This window comes from Citrus clementina, unplaced genomic scaffold (assembly GCF_000493195.1).
Source record: "Citrus clementina cultivar Clemenules unplaced genomic scaffold, Citrus_clementina_v1.0 scaffold_8, whole genome shotgun sequence".
Lineage (NCBI taxonomy): Eukaryota > Viridiplantae > Streptophyta > Magnoliopsida > Sapindales > Rutaceae > Citrus > Citrus x clementina.
Window position 1 is genome coordinate 872,970 of NW_006262022.1, and position 15,925 is coordinate 888,894.

The 15,925-nt window shown below is 34.4% G+C and overlaps 4 protein-coding genes across 4 annotated transcripts in view; 2 read left to right on the plus strand and 2 right to left on the minus strand.

The window, feature by feature from the left end:
- LOC18035075 (probable ubiquitin-conjugating enzyme E2 23) overlaps positions 1–2,120 on the plus strand; it is a gene marked incomplete at its 5' end in the record, with an annotated part of 5,341 nt that extends 3,221 nt beyond the window's left edge. Inside the window, 5 exon segments of the mRNA XM_006422509.2 lie at positions 312–316; positions 442–511; positions 621–760; positions 916–1,227; positions 1,430–2,120. Of these exon segments, the coding sequence (XP_006422572.2) occupies positions 312–316; positions 442–511; positions 621–760; positions 916–1,227; positions 1,430–1,681 (779 nt within the window).
- Positions 2,121–3,564: 1,444 nt separating this feature from the next.
- Positions 3,565–4,400, minus strand: LOC18033613. The gene has a single exon (XM_006422510.2). The coding sequence runs from the start codon at positions 4,161–4,163 to the stop codon at positions 3,681–3,683; it is 483 nt and encodes a 160-aa protein (XP_006422573.1). The 5' UTR covers positions 4,164–4,400; the 3' UTR covers positions 3,565–3,680.
- Positions 4,401–8,187: 3,787 nt separating this feature from the next.
- Positions 8,188–9,569, plus strand: LOC18035035 (basic blue protein). Its single transcript, XM_006422511.2, has 3 exons — positions 8,188–8,446; positions 8,801–9,132; positions 9,564–9,569. Exons 1-3 carry the CDS (start codon positions 8,266–8,268, stop codon positions 9,567–9,569), a joined length of 519 nt encoding a protein of 172 aa, XP_006422574.2. The 5' UTR covers positions 8,188–8,265.
- A 204-nt stretch (positions 9,570–9,773) lies between these two features.
- On the minus strand, positions 9,774–12,581 carry LOC18034306 (transcription factor ABORTED MICROSPORES). The gene is made up of 8 exons (XM_006422512.2): positions 12,319–12,581; positions 12,110–12,216; positions 11,797–11,979; positions 11,555–11,702; positions 10,810–11,457; positions 10,435–10,725; positions 10,169–10,345; positions 9,774–10,084 (listed from the first exon to the last, which is right to left on the minus strand). The coding sequence occupies exons 2-8, from the start codon at positions 12,205–12,207 to the stop codon at positions 9,881–9,883; spliced, it is 1,749 nt and encodes a 582-aa protein (XP_006422575.2). The 5' UTR covers positions 12,208–12,216; positions 12,319–12,581; the 3' UTR covers positions 9,774–9,880.
- Between the last annotated feature and the right edge of the window lie 3,344 nt (positions 12,582–15,925).

Here is a 15,925-nt window from a genome sequence, read left to right on the forward strand (position 1 = left end):
AAAAAAACCCCCCCCCCCCCCCCCCCCCCCCCCCCGCCCCCCCGCGCTAGTGTTTCGGCAGAGTTTTTGACATCATCGCAGAATGATGTATGATACCTAACCTGCAAACTTCAATTACATTATGGGGAGTAACGAAAGAGGCATGTCACGGGTAGTAAGATATCTTGTAAATGATAATTTTAAGGAATATTAAAACCATGTATGCTCATTTTTATTGTATAATATTATACTTGTCAATAGGTCATTTTCCAGGATATCATTTTCCTCGATGTTTCCTATATCTAGAAACAAATGAGTTCTTAGGTTGTTAGCTCAAGTGGGTCATCATCTTCTGCATATTTTTCTTGTTGGCATGGATATTCTCAATTCTTGGCAGCTGCAGCTGCACCTTTGCCCATATAGCTTCAGCCTACTTATTTCTTTATCATTAATATGATGCAGAATAACAATGGAAGGAAGTGGTTGAAGAAGGTCCAGCAAGATTGGAGCATCCTTCAGAACAATTTGCCTGGTAAGTTATGCTGGTATATTTTATAGAACTTGTGCTAATAGCCTGACAACACAATCAAATTCATCAGCCTTTGGTCTAAGCAGTTGAAAAATTTAACAAAATTTAACAGATGGGATCTATGTACGGGTTTATGAAGATCGTATGGATCTTTTAAGGGCAGTAATAGTTGGGGCATATGGAACACCTTATCAAGATGGTCTCTTTTTCTTTGATTTTCATCTACCTCCTGCATATCCTGATGTTCCACTGGTAAGAGTTGCTTATTTGAATGTTTTCGAATTGTCTTTGGTTCACAAGCTATACTTCTGATCTTGTTTATTCAAATTTACAGTTCTTTCATTCTTTTTAAGTTGATGATGTCCAAAAATGTACTCTTTTTCCTGACCAAGTCTGCAATCCTGCAGTCAGCATACTATCATTCTGGTGGTTGGAAGATAAATCCTAATTTATATGAGGAAGGGAATGTATGCCTTAGCCTTCTGAATACATGGACTGGCAGAGGAAATGAAGTCTGGGATCCAACTTCATCTAGCATTCTTCAAGTCCTGGTCTCACTCCAGGGGTTGGTGCTAAATTCTAGGCCATATTTTAATGAAGCAGGGTATGATAAGCAGGTTGGGACAGCGGAAGGAGAGAAAAACTCATTGGCTTACAATGAGAATACTTTCTTGCTTAACTGCAAGACAATGATTTATCTCATGCGCAGGCCTCCAAAGGTGATTATTTCATTCCATTGTTCTGACCAGTTTTTCTATTTATTTTTTAAATATAGTTTTACCACTTCAGATTTTCTTCCTTTTTTTCCCTTTTCTGGATGCAGCATCTTCATCTCTTTTACTTTATCTTGGAATTGTTTAATAATGGCAACGTGTATAACTAATTATTGTAAAATTGTCACCATGTGAATGATAAATGCAGGACTTTGAAGAGTTTATCAAAGACCATTTCAGGAAGCGTGGTTACTACATTCTTAAGGCCTGTGATGCATATATGAAGGGCTACTTAATTGGTTCTCTCACCAAAGATGCGTCCGTAGGTGATGAAGTTACTGCAAATTCAAACTCAAAAGGCTTTAAGCTGATGTTAGAGAAAATTGTGCCAAAGCTTTTGTCTGCACTTAATGAATTAGGAGCTGATTGCGGTGAATTCAAGCATTTGCAAGAGTCATAGTCATAGGCTTTGAAGGCCAACTGCCCAGCATTGCCTTGGAGCTGGTGAGGTCATTTTAGTTGCTGCCAGTAATTCCAAATTTCACTAACTATTTAATGTAAAGGTTTTTCATGCCATATTGATGTGTTCATATGAATTGTGATTAGAAATATTTTTGGGTTTTTTTTTCCCTTTTTGAAAGGGGAATATTCTTTGGTCTTATTTGAAAGCTTTATAAATTTTAGTGGCTGATTTTTGTTGGGGCAAATTGCTAGGTCTCATCTTGGTTTTCAAATATGGAAGTTTGTCAGCCAAACAGCTAGATTTTTTATTTTTACTCTTTCATTACACCCTTAGGATCAAGCATCTGTCAAAAGTTTTTGATCGTTCACTTTGTTGCTGATTATAAATCAATTACAATTTGGAGGAAAGATTATCCTCCAAGTCCTTTGACATTTCATTATTAATTGTGTAATATCTTCTTGGTTGCGCTGGGTTGGTTTTGCTTGTATCTCTATTCCTGTTCATGCATTCGGTTAAGTCTGGACCCTTCCCCTTGTTGAACCCGAAATAACGGCAAGTATGATTTCTTGATTCTGAGTAATTGGTCGTGAAGTGATAATTATTGAGCGATTTGATATGTCAAAGTTACTCTGCTATCCCCCAATCGATCTCTCCATCTACAGAGAAGCTTGTGGATAGTTCTTCTATTTCTTTATACCAGTATTATAAAAATACAAATGAACGACTTTATGGAATGCTTTAAAATACAAGCATCACTTAAAATTGGCAGTTGCTTAACTTAAAACAATTAGCATCTTGAAAGTATCTTTAAAGCACACAAGCGTGAAACCAGAAGTCTAGTGGAGCCCCGAGAACAAGATTCTTTCTCTATCTAAACAAAGTGAACCGGGAGCCCCATAATTGGCTGAGACTTCGCACGGTGAAGATGTGAGCTTTATTTTTCTCATTTAACCAGTGAATAAGTTGGACAGGAATACAGGAACCACATTAGTCTTATGAGCACCCAAAAAGCACACATTATGAATGAATCTACTTTTCATGATCACCATCCTCATGGCTTGCCGGCTGGCGGCTACTCTTCCTTTGCTATTGAAGGATGCAACACAGGGTGTCAAGGTCTGCTCTTCCAGGATAAGACCAATCTAAAATTTAACATTCTGTGACTCATAAAAGCTTAAACATCGCAGGCAAATCTTAGGTGAAAATACTCGTGAATGGTGATCTCACTCTCCGACCAGGTAGTTATCTTTAAAATGTTTTTTAACTGTTCATTAGCTGGTTCGTGGGGGGTTGGATTTAATAAGCTCTTTCTTCTGTTTAAATAAAATCTCTAAAAAGACAATTAGCATTGAGATTTAGGGTATCTCTCATGCGGGAATATTTGTTATCCATTATTGATAAATGTAATTTTTTTCTTCTGTCACCATACAAATGTTCCAACAGAAACTAGATTATATCGCCTGCTTTTCCCTAAAGTTACACAAACAGCAATCACTGTATTTTTCCAAATCTTCCACTGCAATAAATTCAAATATTTCATTTCATTCAACTCCAGGAAGAACAAATTCACATCTTTATATGAATGCAAGCATCATCTACCACCAAAACTCAGACCAATTAGCATAACACAAACTACAGCTAACCGCATTCAATATTGCCTGAATCATATTTAAGTAACCAACCGCTTGTGAATGAGGCAACCGCGAATGGCAAAACTATAAAACCAAACCATAGCTACGAACAATTACTCTCTAGAACTTAGCTTATTTCATACACCAAAAACATTTTCAATTTGTCACATAATACTTCCATTCAACATACTCAAACAAGATATCAAACATAAAATTACTGCAAAGTTGCTATGCAAAATTATCAAATTTATTTTCCAAAATTCCCTTTCTAAGGTTCTTAAATTTTTAAGACAAAATCATACACAACAAATTGCCCACATCATAAAGGGCAAAAGGGAACCAAACAAAAATCAAAATCAAAATTTTCATACATTGGTCTTGAAAATCCTCCTCCTAGCCAAGAATCTCGCCACTGGAGGCGTAAGCGCGATGGTTATCGGTACCCTTATCGGAAAAAGGGCCTTGTTACACAGCACGGCCAAAGCCAAGGCCCCACCAGATGATGCAGCAAGCTCAGCCGTACGATTCCTCTCCTTCTTCCCCTCCTCTCGAATCACCACCGTTGATTCACCACCATTACTAATGCTGCCAATGCCACCTTCGTGGTGTACCTCTCGGCCTTCTAGAGGGATCTTACCAGTGGATTGGGATGACGAACTCGAAACCTCTTCTGGGTTTTTGGAAGAGAGGCCTGGGAGGTGCCACGCGTCGAGTAGCGATTCGACGTCGACGTTGTTCTTGATGGCGATGTAAAGGCCGGAGACGGAGGCTGCGGAGACGGAGAAGTGGACCCCAAGTGCTACCTTTCCGTACTTCTTTAGAAGCTCCCTGAATCGGCCTCCAGCCATTATTTTATTGAATTTAAGAGAGAAGGATGGGTTTTGCGACAGTTTGTTTTGTGCAGGGTTTTAGGGTTTTTGACAAGTTTCACAGATTTGATGACTTGCGGGTGCCGTCAAGTGGAAGAAAGGCCGCGGTTATTCTTGGAAACGGCGTCGTATCATTGGAATAATCGTTTAGACCAACTACTTAATTGTGTGGGCAATTTTCGGTTTCTTCCTTGAGGTTTGGCCCGTTTGGGGTCCTTCCATTTTAATAGAACGCGCCAACGCACTCCACTTTCCTGCCCTGCCGTGCGTACGTCTCCACCTTTTGTTGATTGATGAAATGACCAAATTACCCTTAACTTATTAAAAACAACGTGGGACATCTGCTGCCCAGTGTACTGCTGGTTGATAGCTAAAGACTATAAACGTAATGAAATTACTATATCAACCCTATCAATTTGCAAAATGCCTTCGCTGAATTAGTATAAAGTAAAAATTAAAAAGAACTTGAAATTTTAACTGTTTTTCTGAAATTTTAACTTGTGCTGCCAATATTTCTGTGGCTGGTTAGTGGCTATGTAATTAGTCATTGTCAAGCTTAACAAAAAAATAAAGCTTTTGCTTCTCACAGTCAACCTACGAAATAAAGCTTTCATCTTCCTTTAGCAGTATCAAACCATTTACAACTTTTTCATCAATCATTCAATTCTCACCACTTCCTATTCATTATTTAAAGCTGGAACACCTTTGCATATCAATAGATTTCCAAGATTCAAACACATTTCATGAGCCTTATGTAATATGTCCTTAAATCTCTTACTTTATACATTAAATGTAATACTACTTTCTAAGTAATATGCATATGTGAGTTTATATAAAAAATTGTAGGCTATAATTTCTAATCTTATGGTCCAATATAACTTGCCATCAAATACAAAGGCAATCAAAGAGCTAACCCAAACATTGATTTCCTTTAAAGTACCATATTCATAAAAAATATCACTTTGGGATTCATTAAGGCTCTGCTACTACTGCTCAATAAACATACTTGTTGCCAAAACTTCTACTAGATTCATTATCTACTATCCATCTAGGCTTGGATTAATTGTCTTTCATTAATAAAAGCATTGTATTAGTGTGTAACTTATAGTGAATAAATAAGTCATGAAGATAATGTAAACAAAAACATAAGTAGATTCAAATGACCATGTTTGTAGTTGTTAAATGTTTTCATGCTGTTCAAAATACACAAGATACAGTTGCTAAAAATCAGTATCAACAATAGTGGCAGCTCATATTTATAGGCTCAATGTAACAACATTTTGTAGAAATTTGATGGAATAGAATTATGTCTAACAGAACTAAGATTCTATTTATAAAATATTCAAGAAGATTTTGGCAATCATAGTGTCATTGGAGTTGGATCTATCACAAAAATTCTATCTTTTCTTCAATTTTTTTTTTTTTCACGTTATGGAATAATTACTTCCTCATTTCACTATATGCAATGTCAAGCATTATCATGTAGCAACCAAAAAAAGGCATTTATGTGAACCCTAAAGCCTAAACTCACTCACCCAACACAAAATAGCAAGCAAACCATTTTCATATTTTTCAACCAAAGTATGTCAAATACCATAACATTATCCCCAAAAGGATTCAATAGCATTTTGATTTAATAGAATACTAACTATAAGCATCAATTTATTTTCAACATGCATTTGGATTATTCTACTAATTGCCACTAACATTAATCGATGACAAAAATAAAGAGCGTCAGCCACATTTTCAATCAATTTTGAAGACCCATTTTCACATTTTTCTCAACTCATCAACAAAGTAAACTAAAACTAGCATGCACCAAAAGCTGTTGATGCATCCCTCATTCACGGCTCGAAAACAGTGGGATGATTGACCGATCACCGGAAAAACTCAGAGGTCAATGCTCTCTCACCTCGTGGTTGTGAATCGTTTGCCGCCCTTATAGGAGAACTTGTATCCCGGCTCACAATGGAATGATTGGCCGGTCGCCGGTGAAACTCACTAGTTGATACTCTCTCACCTCGCAGTCGTGAATCGTTCACTGCCAGTATATGAGTCATTTGCTTCGTCGTCATGGTCTCTTAGTTGTGGCCAAGGTACTTGATCAAAGCATTAAAGATAATTTGATATGGGTTTTGAGCTTTGTTGCCTCGGTTGAGGAAAGAGATAAGCATTATTTGATTTCTTGTTAATTTTTTATGGGTATTCAGTGTATTACCCATTGGATATTAATAAATTTCAAACAAAATCCTGAACTTAATGTGAATTTTTTAAGATTAAGGTGTTCAATTATGAACTTACGCTCATATCTTACCCTCATATATTCTATCAAAGTGAAAGGACCCCAAATTTTGGGGGAGGTAACCGAAAATTATCCTTAATTAAGGGAGTCATTTACTAATTTTACGCTTTGAATTGCACTTATGTCTAAAGAATTTTTTAAATGCATGCTGTCATTCATTTTAATTGGAAAAACACTTCGATAATAGTTCGAGGTTTGAAATGTGATTGGTAATTTAATTTTCAATCTTTTAAATCCTCTAAATTCGGTGTAAGAAATCATTCCCTTAACTTATTGTTTTTTATTGCGAGAGGTAAATCAATTAGAATATATACTTTAAAATGCATGAATCTCGCACTGTAAAATTTTGATGCAAGCATGTCGGAATTTGTTTTTTTTTTTTAATTAATTACAAAGAAAACCCGCCTGGCGTAGCCGAAATCAAAATAAAGCATGGCATAAAGGCCCATAGTTTTCGGGCTAGAAGTCTTCTAGAACGAAAGGCTTTGATCAGTCAAGAAATCCTGAAACCCTAGACCTAGTTAAAATGGCTTGAACCGTTGAACGTCGTACGGTAAAATTTTGATGCAGGCATGTCGGAATTTGCATTTTTTGTTAATTACAAAGAAAAACCCCCCACTGGGCATATGCCGAAATCAAAATAAAGCATGGCATAAAGGCCAATAGTTATCGGGGTATAAGTCCTTAAACCGAAAGGGTTTGATCAATCAAGAAATCCTGAAACCTTAGACCTTAGACCTAGTTAAAATTACGTAACGATGTCCACAATCCAAATGGGTCCCAACTCCCAGGCATAGGTGCCAATCGGCATCAAATATCAATTAATAAAAAATACGTCGTGGAAAGTGCTTATTTTTCTATGACATTACATCCCATGTTCCAGGCCTTCTAGCAAAAGCCAAAAGCCAAAAGCTCTCTTTAGTTTGAAGTTTCTTCCACCATCATTGGACAGTGTGGAGGGCTATCAATAAGTGCTTCCCATGATCCCATCTTTACATGCAACTCCATCCCCTTGGTCTCAATTAGCCCTTATTGATTGAATTGGGTCGAATGAAATCTCGTCATCCACCCTTCATATTTAATTATGTATGGATGCTAAATCATTGATTATCAATTAATTGGTCCTTGATTTGTATACTGGTGATGAGAATTGGAGATGGAATGGGCATCTTCATCTTATTTGACCTCTAATAAGAGTGTGTGTGATTAAAATTTGAGTGTTTTTATATTTCTATGCTAACAACCTATCGCCCATTTATATTTTATTCAAGAAAAATTGGGATTATAAGATAATTCTAACAGTACCATCATAACTCTCAATTGAAAATGGTATTACTATACAAGTCTATACATGTTTAAAATTTTGTTTGATATTATTATATTCAGATGTCTTTCCATAGAAAGATCGAATAAGTTAAACATTCTTCTTAATTTGTGATTTCAGTATTGTTAAATATTCCTGCAAGAAACACATGACACCCTTCCAACAAGAATTTTAACTCATCATTTATAATTTTGAGTCCACTAGTCTATGTTATTTTTCTTAAAATTATCAGCAACTTGTATCTAGTTGTATTTCATATAATGGACAAATGGGCATGCACCTATTAAAAGTCTTCTCTCGCCAACCAGACAATAGATGACTCAACAATAAAGAAAGGATATGACCACATGCCACTATTATTTTGGTCGAGTCTTTGCTTCACATACAAGCTTCAAAAGAGCTAGCTAATCCATCCCATATTCGTATTCTTTTCAGCATTCCATTTCTTTCAAGCAATGGAAGATCAAAAGGTTTTCAGATTCTATAGCTTCCCAATCATTATTTTGATCAATTATTTGTTCTTCACAGGCATCAAATCTGAAGTTTATACTGTTGGTGGTGATGAGCAATGGAATACCGGGGCCAATTTCGATTCATGGTCACAACAATACAATTACAGCATTGGTGACGTTCTAGGTATTCATCAAACTCTTTCCTTGATTCTTACTTTTTCTTTGTCTGTGTGATCCAATTTCATGGTGTCTCTAACTTTCAAGTCAATAAGAGAGGAAATTAATTAAACGGCCAAAACCTCTTTATTTGGCGAAATTAACTAGTTTTCCTTCGCGTTTGAAATCGCACTAGGACCATCCTAACATTACTATGTTAAACAGATTGATTCACTTAATTATTATGAGAGATAAAAATTTGGTATTTTTGTAATAGACAAGTCTGACAGTTGAAAAATGAATGAACTTTATCACCAATTTTGAAGTAAGAAAGTTGAGAGTTGATGGATTATTATATCTGACAATGTTTGTCATATTGTAGTTTTCAAGTATACTGAGGGGCAACACAATGTGTATGAAGTAACACAAGCTACATATCGATCATGTGTTGCAAGCAGTGGAGTGATAGCAAAATATGAGAGTGGAAATGATCAAGTCACACTCACAGAGGCAAAGAAATATTGGTTTATCTGTAATGTAGCAGGTCATTGTCTTGGAGGAATGAGATTCAGCATTGATGTGAAAGAAATATCCAACACTAATTCAACAGCAGCTGCAGCACCAACCCTACCACCAGAAATTTTGGAACCATCTAATTCTTTTGTAAGCTTTGCTTTTCAAAGGTGGAACATTGTGATTTACATTATTACATGTGTAATTTTATTATATACTTAAATACTTGTAATCTTCTGTCCACAAGGCCTACAATATGAGCATGTTGAATGAGATATATAATTATGAGATATATAATTCATTTACGGTATCAAGGCTCTGTTTATTTAAGCTGTTTGAAAGCGGTTCATCAAATTCATCCATTAACTTTTACTTGACAGTAGTTTACACTTAATTAGAAGTTGCGATATCTCAATATTAAACGGAGTCCAATATATTTGTTAACAATCATAATCAAAGGCGGTTAAATGATAAAAGTGCTTAATTATTTGAAAATTTTACCTGCTTGACCATTTTTCAACTTTCAATTTCAAAAAAGACCATACCTCCTTTTTTTTTTTAACTATTTACAACCTTTTGGATCCATGCCGCATATCAATGTTACATAATTTAAATTGTTATGTACGTTTTAGGTGTAATATATATAATTTAATCAAATTTTAGTAACGTGAAAAAGAGAATTAGAAAAACAAAAATCAAGAATAATTAGTTAATTCCTCTAAGCAACACTATGACCAGTGTCCACATAGCTTAAATGGACAACATAAAAAATTACAATTTATTTCATCTAAAACAAGTTAACCACCATAGTATCTATCATCTAATTAGACCTAACATACATAGGTTACTTAATAAAATATAATGTCCTTATTATCAATCATACATGAAAAGTAAAAAAATTATCAGTGTTTCTCTGTGCTCCGCAAGTGATACTCTTAAGAGCTTATGCTTAATTATGATGAAGATGGTGGTGATGGGTACTCATATGGTGACTGTGAAGGTGCTGCTCATGGTGATGATAATTAATCCCATTATTGACCGTACTATCTGAAGCTTTAGCCACATTCTCAATCCACTCTCTTGCCGGGTTTCTCGTGAGCTCCAGCAATGAGTCCCTTACATGATCAGCTTGAACCATCTCATTATCTCTTTTCTGCCAACGAAAAGAACAAAATTACAATAAAAATCAATGTTCTTATTCATTTATTGATCTTTCAGTTGGCTTCAAGAAGTTTACCTTCACATTGAAAACATTAGACACAAGTCCTGTGCGGCTAGTTACGTTCGCATTTGTCACTTCCAGTCCCAAAGAATTCAAAGCCTCCATTAATCTCACAAACCCACCAGGCTTATGCTCACAAAACACCTTAATAAAGAACTCATTCCCATTTAATTGCGCCACTTCAACTTGCACCTACAATATTCAATTAAATCCCATTTCTGCATTGAATTAATTATCTCAAGTTCAATTTTCAAGAGGTAGAGTTGAAGAAATAATGTAACCTCCATTTGTTGTCCTTTATCAATAGTATTTTCCGAATCCTGATCCTGTTTACGACCATTGCCCATATGACACTGCTTAGGTTCAGTTTTGGGACCAAAATTCGTCCCATTTTGGGTTAAACTCTCTGATTTCACAGCGTTGTGGTTATTAACACTGATGCCCATATCATCATTCTTTGCAGCTCCATCATCATCCGAGTTCTCCTCTAGCTCCTCTTTTAGCTCTTTCTCTTGCTTTTGCAACTGCTTCACATATTCAATTGCATCCACAAGAATGGTAGCCCTATCCAGCTGCAAACAAATAAGAGTTAAAAAAACATTATAGAATCCAAGACTTGTGACACAAGTAACAAAGATAAAAAGAATGTTAATTACTTTAGTAATAATGGGAACCAAAGCTCGAAGTGCATAAAGTCTATCATTGAGCTTCTTCCTCCTCTTCCTCTCAGCCACAAGATTCTTAGACTGAGGCTCCTTCCCATTTCTCCGCGGCCTGTACTTTACGTCATCTTCCAGATCATCAATCTGATCACTACAATCCGAGATAGAATCTGACCGTCCATTGTTATTATTATTATTATTCTGATCCGGTTTGATCAAGTCCTTATTAAGATCATCATAATTCCCTTGTTGCAGCTCCTTGTTTCCCATATTAGGCTCCATAAATTGCATGTTCATGTTTGATGCATTATCCATCTCTTGAATTCCATTTTGATGAGTTGAATCATCACGCGACCCTTCAAAGAACACATCGTTTCTGTGACGTTTAACATTTTTAGAGCTGCTGCTGTAACCAAATTGCTGCAAGAAATTCACTGGAGAAGTACAACCACTGCAGATGCGAATTCGATCAACGGAGAGCTCATATGGCACATCACTGTTTTCCAATGCCATGGCGTGCACATTAACTGAGGAACTAGCATTATCTAAATAGCAGCTTGTGTTCATATTCATAGGATCCTGCTCCATTGATATGTTACATTGAGCTATGATAAAATCAATCACATGTGGTTCTTCACTTACCTGTAACATAAATAAGTTGATAATAATAAATATTTTATGCATCTCAATTGTAATAAACTAAATTGAGTTAAATAATTCAAAAGCTAAAATTGCATACTTCTTTGGTAGCAAATAGCTCAATCAATCCTCCCATTATTGGAATCAAAACCCTAGTCCAAAGTGTTTCCTCCATAACTTCTAAATCAGCGCTATTAGAGAAGTTTAGCCATCGAGGTTGGTTTGATATCAAACTTTGCGCGTAAATCCTGACGATAAATAATAATTAATTAAACCCAGTTGATCAGATTAAAATGTTATTAATAAAAGCAGAATATTGAATGAGTGCATGAATGCGCGTACCCGGAGTCAAGAGGCATTGAAGAAGGAAGTTGAGAAAGAAGCTCACAAGATTTGGTTCTTGGATGTGGAAATATAACATCCCTGCAAGGAAGAAATGGAGAAACTGGAAAGTGAAGTTCGTCTCCATCATCATTTTGTGTGCCCTCAATTCCAGCACAGCAACAATCTATCCATGCGATAAACCTAAGGAAAGAAATATATATATATAGTTTCAAATTATAACATCGAGATAAAAATTAGAAGTCGACGGCATGGGAGAAATTTATTAATTAACTAAAAAAGAGAAGTACTGCTAAGTTTTTTACTAATTAACCTTTGATCATCACTCAATTTCCAAAGAACGCAGTAGTCCCAGCCTTTCAGGCCCACTAGTGGCCTCAGTCTATCCATTAGGGTTTGAACAACTGTCATATTAATTACCTGAAAAAGATTAATATTGATGAAAAAAGCTTCTGGCAAACTCACTGAACACAAAATAGAATCGGAAAACAAAAAACGAAACTAGGGTTTCTGAAATCAAACCTGAAGAGTAGTAACACTTCACCTACGGAGACAAAAGAAGAGTGGAGCTAGCAAGGAACAAAACAGAAGTGTAAAAAACAAAAGCAAAGTTCCATACAAAGTAATTTAGTTGATAGCAACTGTTAACTGCAGCATCATCTAAAATTCGAAACCCATCTCAGAAAATGTAGAAAAAAGGAAAAAAAAAGCAAATTTTTTTACTATCTATAGTTATGGAGTTATTAGAATGAAGAAGAGACAAAGGGTACCACAATTTGACTTCTATTTTTATACGTATGATGTTAAAATGCTTGTTTGATTAATTTTCTGTTTAAATAATTTGGAACTGAACTCGGTAGGTAAAGTGCAGGGCTTGCATGAGAAAGAGAGATATATATTTTCGGTTAATATAGAAAGATTTATGTGACTCGTAATGATGGCAGGAGCATATTGCATGATCCAAGATAGCGTGCAAAACCCTAACTAACTTGTGAGTTTTTTATTCGTTTTGGATATATATTCTTTCGTGTCTCAACTACTCTGCAACTTTGGACAAAATAAGGCATTACACATCAGCTTTTGTATGCGAAAATGAGGAAAGAAATCTGGCTTGATTGTCCCCCATTTTGAAGAAATTGATTAACTGTTCTTCAAGTAGAAGGCTGAGCAAGTAGAGTGCTGGCTGTGATGCACCAAGTGTTTGAAAGTGTTATACGCTTCTAACTTTACTTTTGTAAACACAGTTGGTACAGTGTTTAATAAAAATCCACTGATAATTGACAGCTAGCTAGCTAGCTAGCTAGTGATCTTACTTCATAAAATTGGAGTACTTTATAAAATTGGAGTACTGTGTTATTATTGTTTAGTTGTATTAAATCTGATTATAAAAATGTTAGAGCGAGGCAAACTGTTAAAACTTTCATGAGAATTTCGTGTAAAATATGTCTACTAAACAAAATTCAAAACTGCTGAAGGGCATGCATGCCCCTAGCTCCTTAGTCACTTTTAATTTCTGCCTATGATCCGACAACAACGGTGGATTAGAAGTTACAATAATTTAAGTTTAAGCATATCTTTTTCATAATTTGATATAATTAGCATGACGGTAATAAAATATTCGATTATTCTCTTCATTTTTAAGTGAGTAAGATTCAAACCTTGAAATTATATATCTCTTATAATTACATAATTAAGAAATTAATTTTACTAGTTGATGCAGCTACACCTACAACATACAGTTTACGATGACATGCAAATCACTTGTAGTATAGAATTAATAATCTGTATCATCATAAGACCAGCAATGTGTAACTGTTTAATCTTATGATTCATATAATTATGTTACTCATTGATTTGAAGCGCGATGCAGCTAGAATGTCACATGTGTAGAATGCAACACATATGATATCAAATTAAAGTTATTACAATAATAATACAACCATAAACTATTGTACAAATCTTTTTGTACAACCTGAGTTGGTAGTTTATGGGTACTAGCCACGTCACTAAGTTAAATCACCCCAAGTTACGTCTCCCATTCACGTCTTCACGAGCTCCTTGGACGACGGCTCCAACATCTCTCTCTTTTGCCGGCGACAATCTTTGCTGGTTTCGCTCTATTTTACGACAATAATCTTCCTATGCCATCGAATTTTTTTTTGGGTATGTCCTATAAGATTTTATTTTTAGATCTAAAACTAATAATATTCATTAGATTAAACCAGTCGAAGTTATCAAAACTTCAACAAAATCCACAAAGGAGAGAGAGAAAGTAAAGAAATTGAAATAATAATAATAATTATTTCTTATTCTATTTAGATATTTGTCTCATCTTTCGGCACTTTCTCTTCAATCTCCTCGTGCGCTTCTTCTTGCACTTGGCTCTCATGGTGACTGGGCTGTAAAGATTAACAAATTCTCTCTCAGTGGCCTTTGGAATCATGGGTAAAAATCGGTATGTCCTATAAGATTGCTTGATTGAGAGTGTTTTCAATTTTCTTCAAATTGCGGTTGGTTTTTTGTTTAACATAGCAAAAGCGGATTCAATCCCCCCCAAACAAAAGACTCAAATTCAATTAGAAAAAAAATCGAAATAATAATGGCACAGCATGGAAGATTGTAAAGAAAATACCCTTAATCTATCTGGCAATTTTATAGAAAAACCGAAAAAAAAAAATGGTGGCAAAGGAAGATTGTAAACGAAGAGCCGAAGTCATAAAAGGAGCCCGCGAAGTCGTGAAGTCAGAGAAACAGAAAAACAAAAATAAAAAAAGAATGCTTTTTATTTGAATTTATAAACCGTATAGGTTTAACTTCGTTAGCTTAGGTTTACTTATCTTGATGATGTGGCTAAAGCCATGTCAGCTGCCAACTCAAGTTGTATAAAAAAATTATATAATAATTTGTGATTGTATTATTATTGAAGTTATTATGCTAATCGTTTGTTGACACTTTTAGACATGAGCCTTCGTTGGGGCCCTGTCTGACTCAACAATGGAGCCACAGCGGGAACCACAGCTTTGGTTCAATAATTGTTGCAAATTAAATGAAGTTCCAGTTGTTGTTTAATTGTTTTTTCTCCTTTATTGCTGAATAATTTGACCAACAAATTAGCCTTATCTGGTTCCCAGAGTCCCAATTGTCGATGTCTCTTACTCATGTGAAATAAATGAAGTTTTTATCTTTTTTTATTTATTTATTATTACTTTATTACAGTATTATTTCGTAAAAAAATCTATCAAAATCTCTTTACCGTCTGTAGCATTTATTTTTCTTATCTTAATTCTGGCTGGGTCTAAATATTTTTGAAATTTAAATATATATATATATATATATATATATATGTGTGTGTGTGTGTGTATGGATATCAATGAATTCTTTATTTTTTAATTTTTAATATCTGTAAGTGATAAGGTACTCAGTTTTTTAGATGAAAAATATTTGAAACCTCAATAATTTATATTTTCTCATTGTAAACTTTATGTATACTTGTTATTTATTTATAAATTGAGTACTAAATACCAAAAAAATATTATTTCCGAATAGATCATTTTAATTATAAAAACCCTTTTTCTAAATAAAGCATATATAAATAAAATTTAAAAATTACATCTATTTTTCTTTAAATTTAAAATTTCTTGTTTATATGTAAAGTGCATTATCTTACAAGATGAAATAAACTTGAATTCATGTATCATGTTTTTTGGGTTATCATGAAGTGAGATCTATATAAACAATCAAAACTTCGATATGTAGCTTTGCAATGTAATTTCATAGATTGCAAGAACATATACCTACAAGATGAAATCTATACAAAGGATGTTTATGAAAGCTTTTTGGTGGCACTTAGTGTTAACATATATGTTTCCATAATATTGATTTTGATGATAACAAACAAGATTAAGAATGATTAATCTTTTAAGATCAAATTATTTTTTATACATCTTAAATAAATCATTATTTTCACATTTTAAAGGTTTTATATTTAATGGAAAAATGATTTTATGAAATTGATTGTTTTTTATTCTTTTTAAATAAATCATTATTTTCACATTATAAATGTTTCATATTTAATGGAAAAATGATTTTTTGAAATTGGTTGTTTTTTAAAGTTTATGGTTTAATTGAA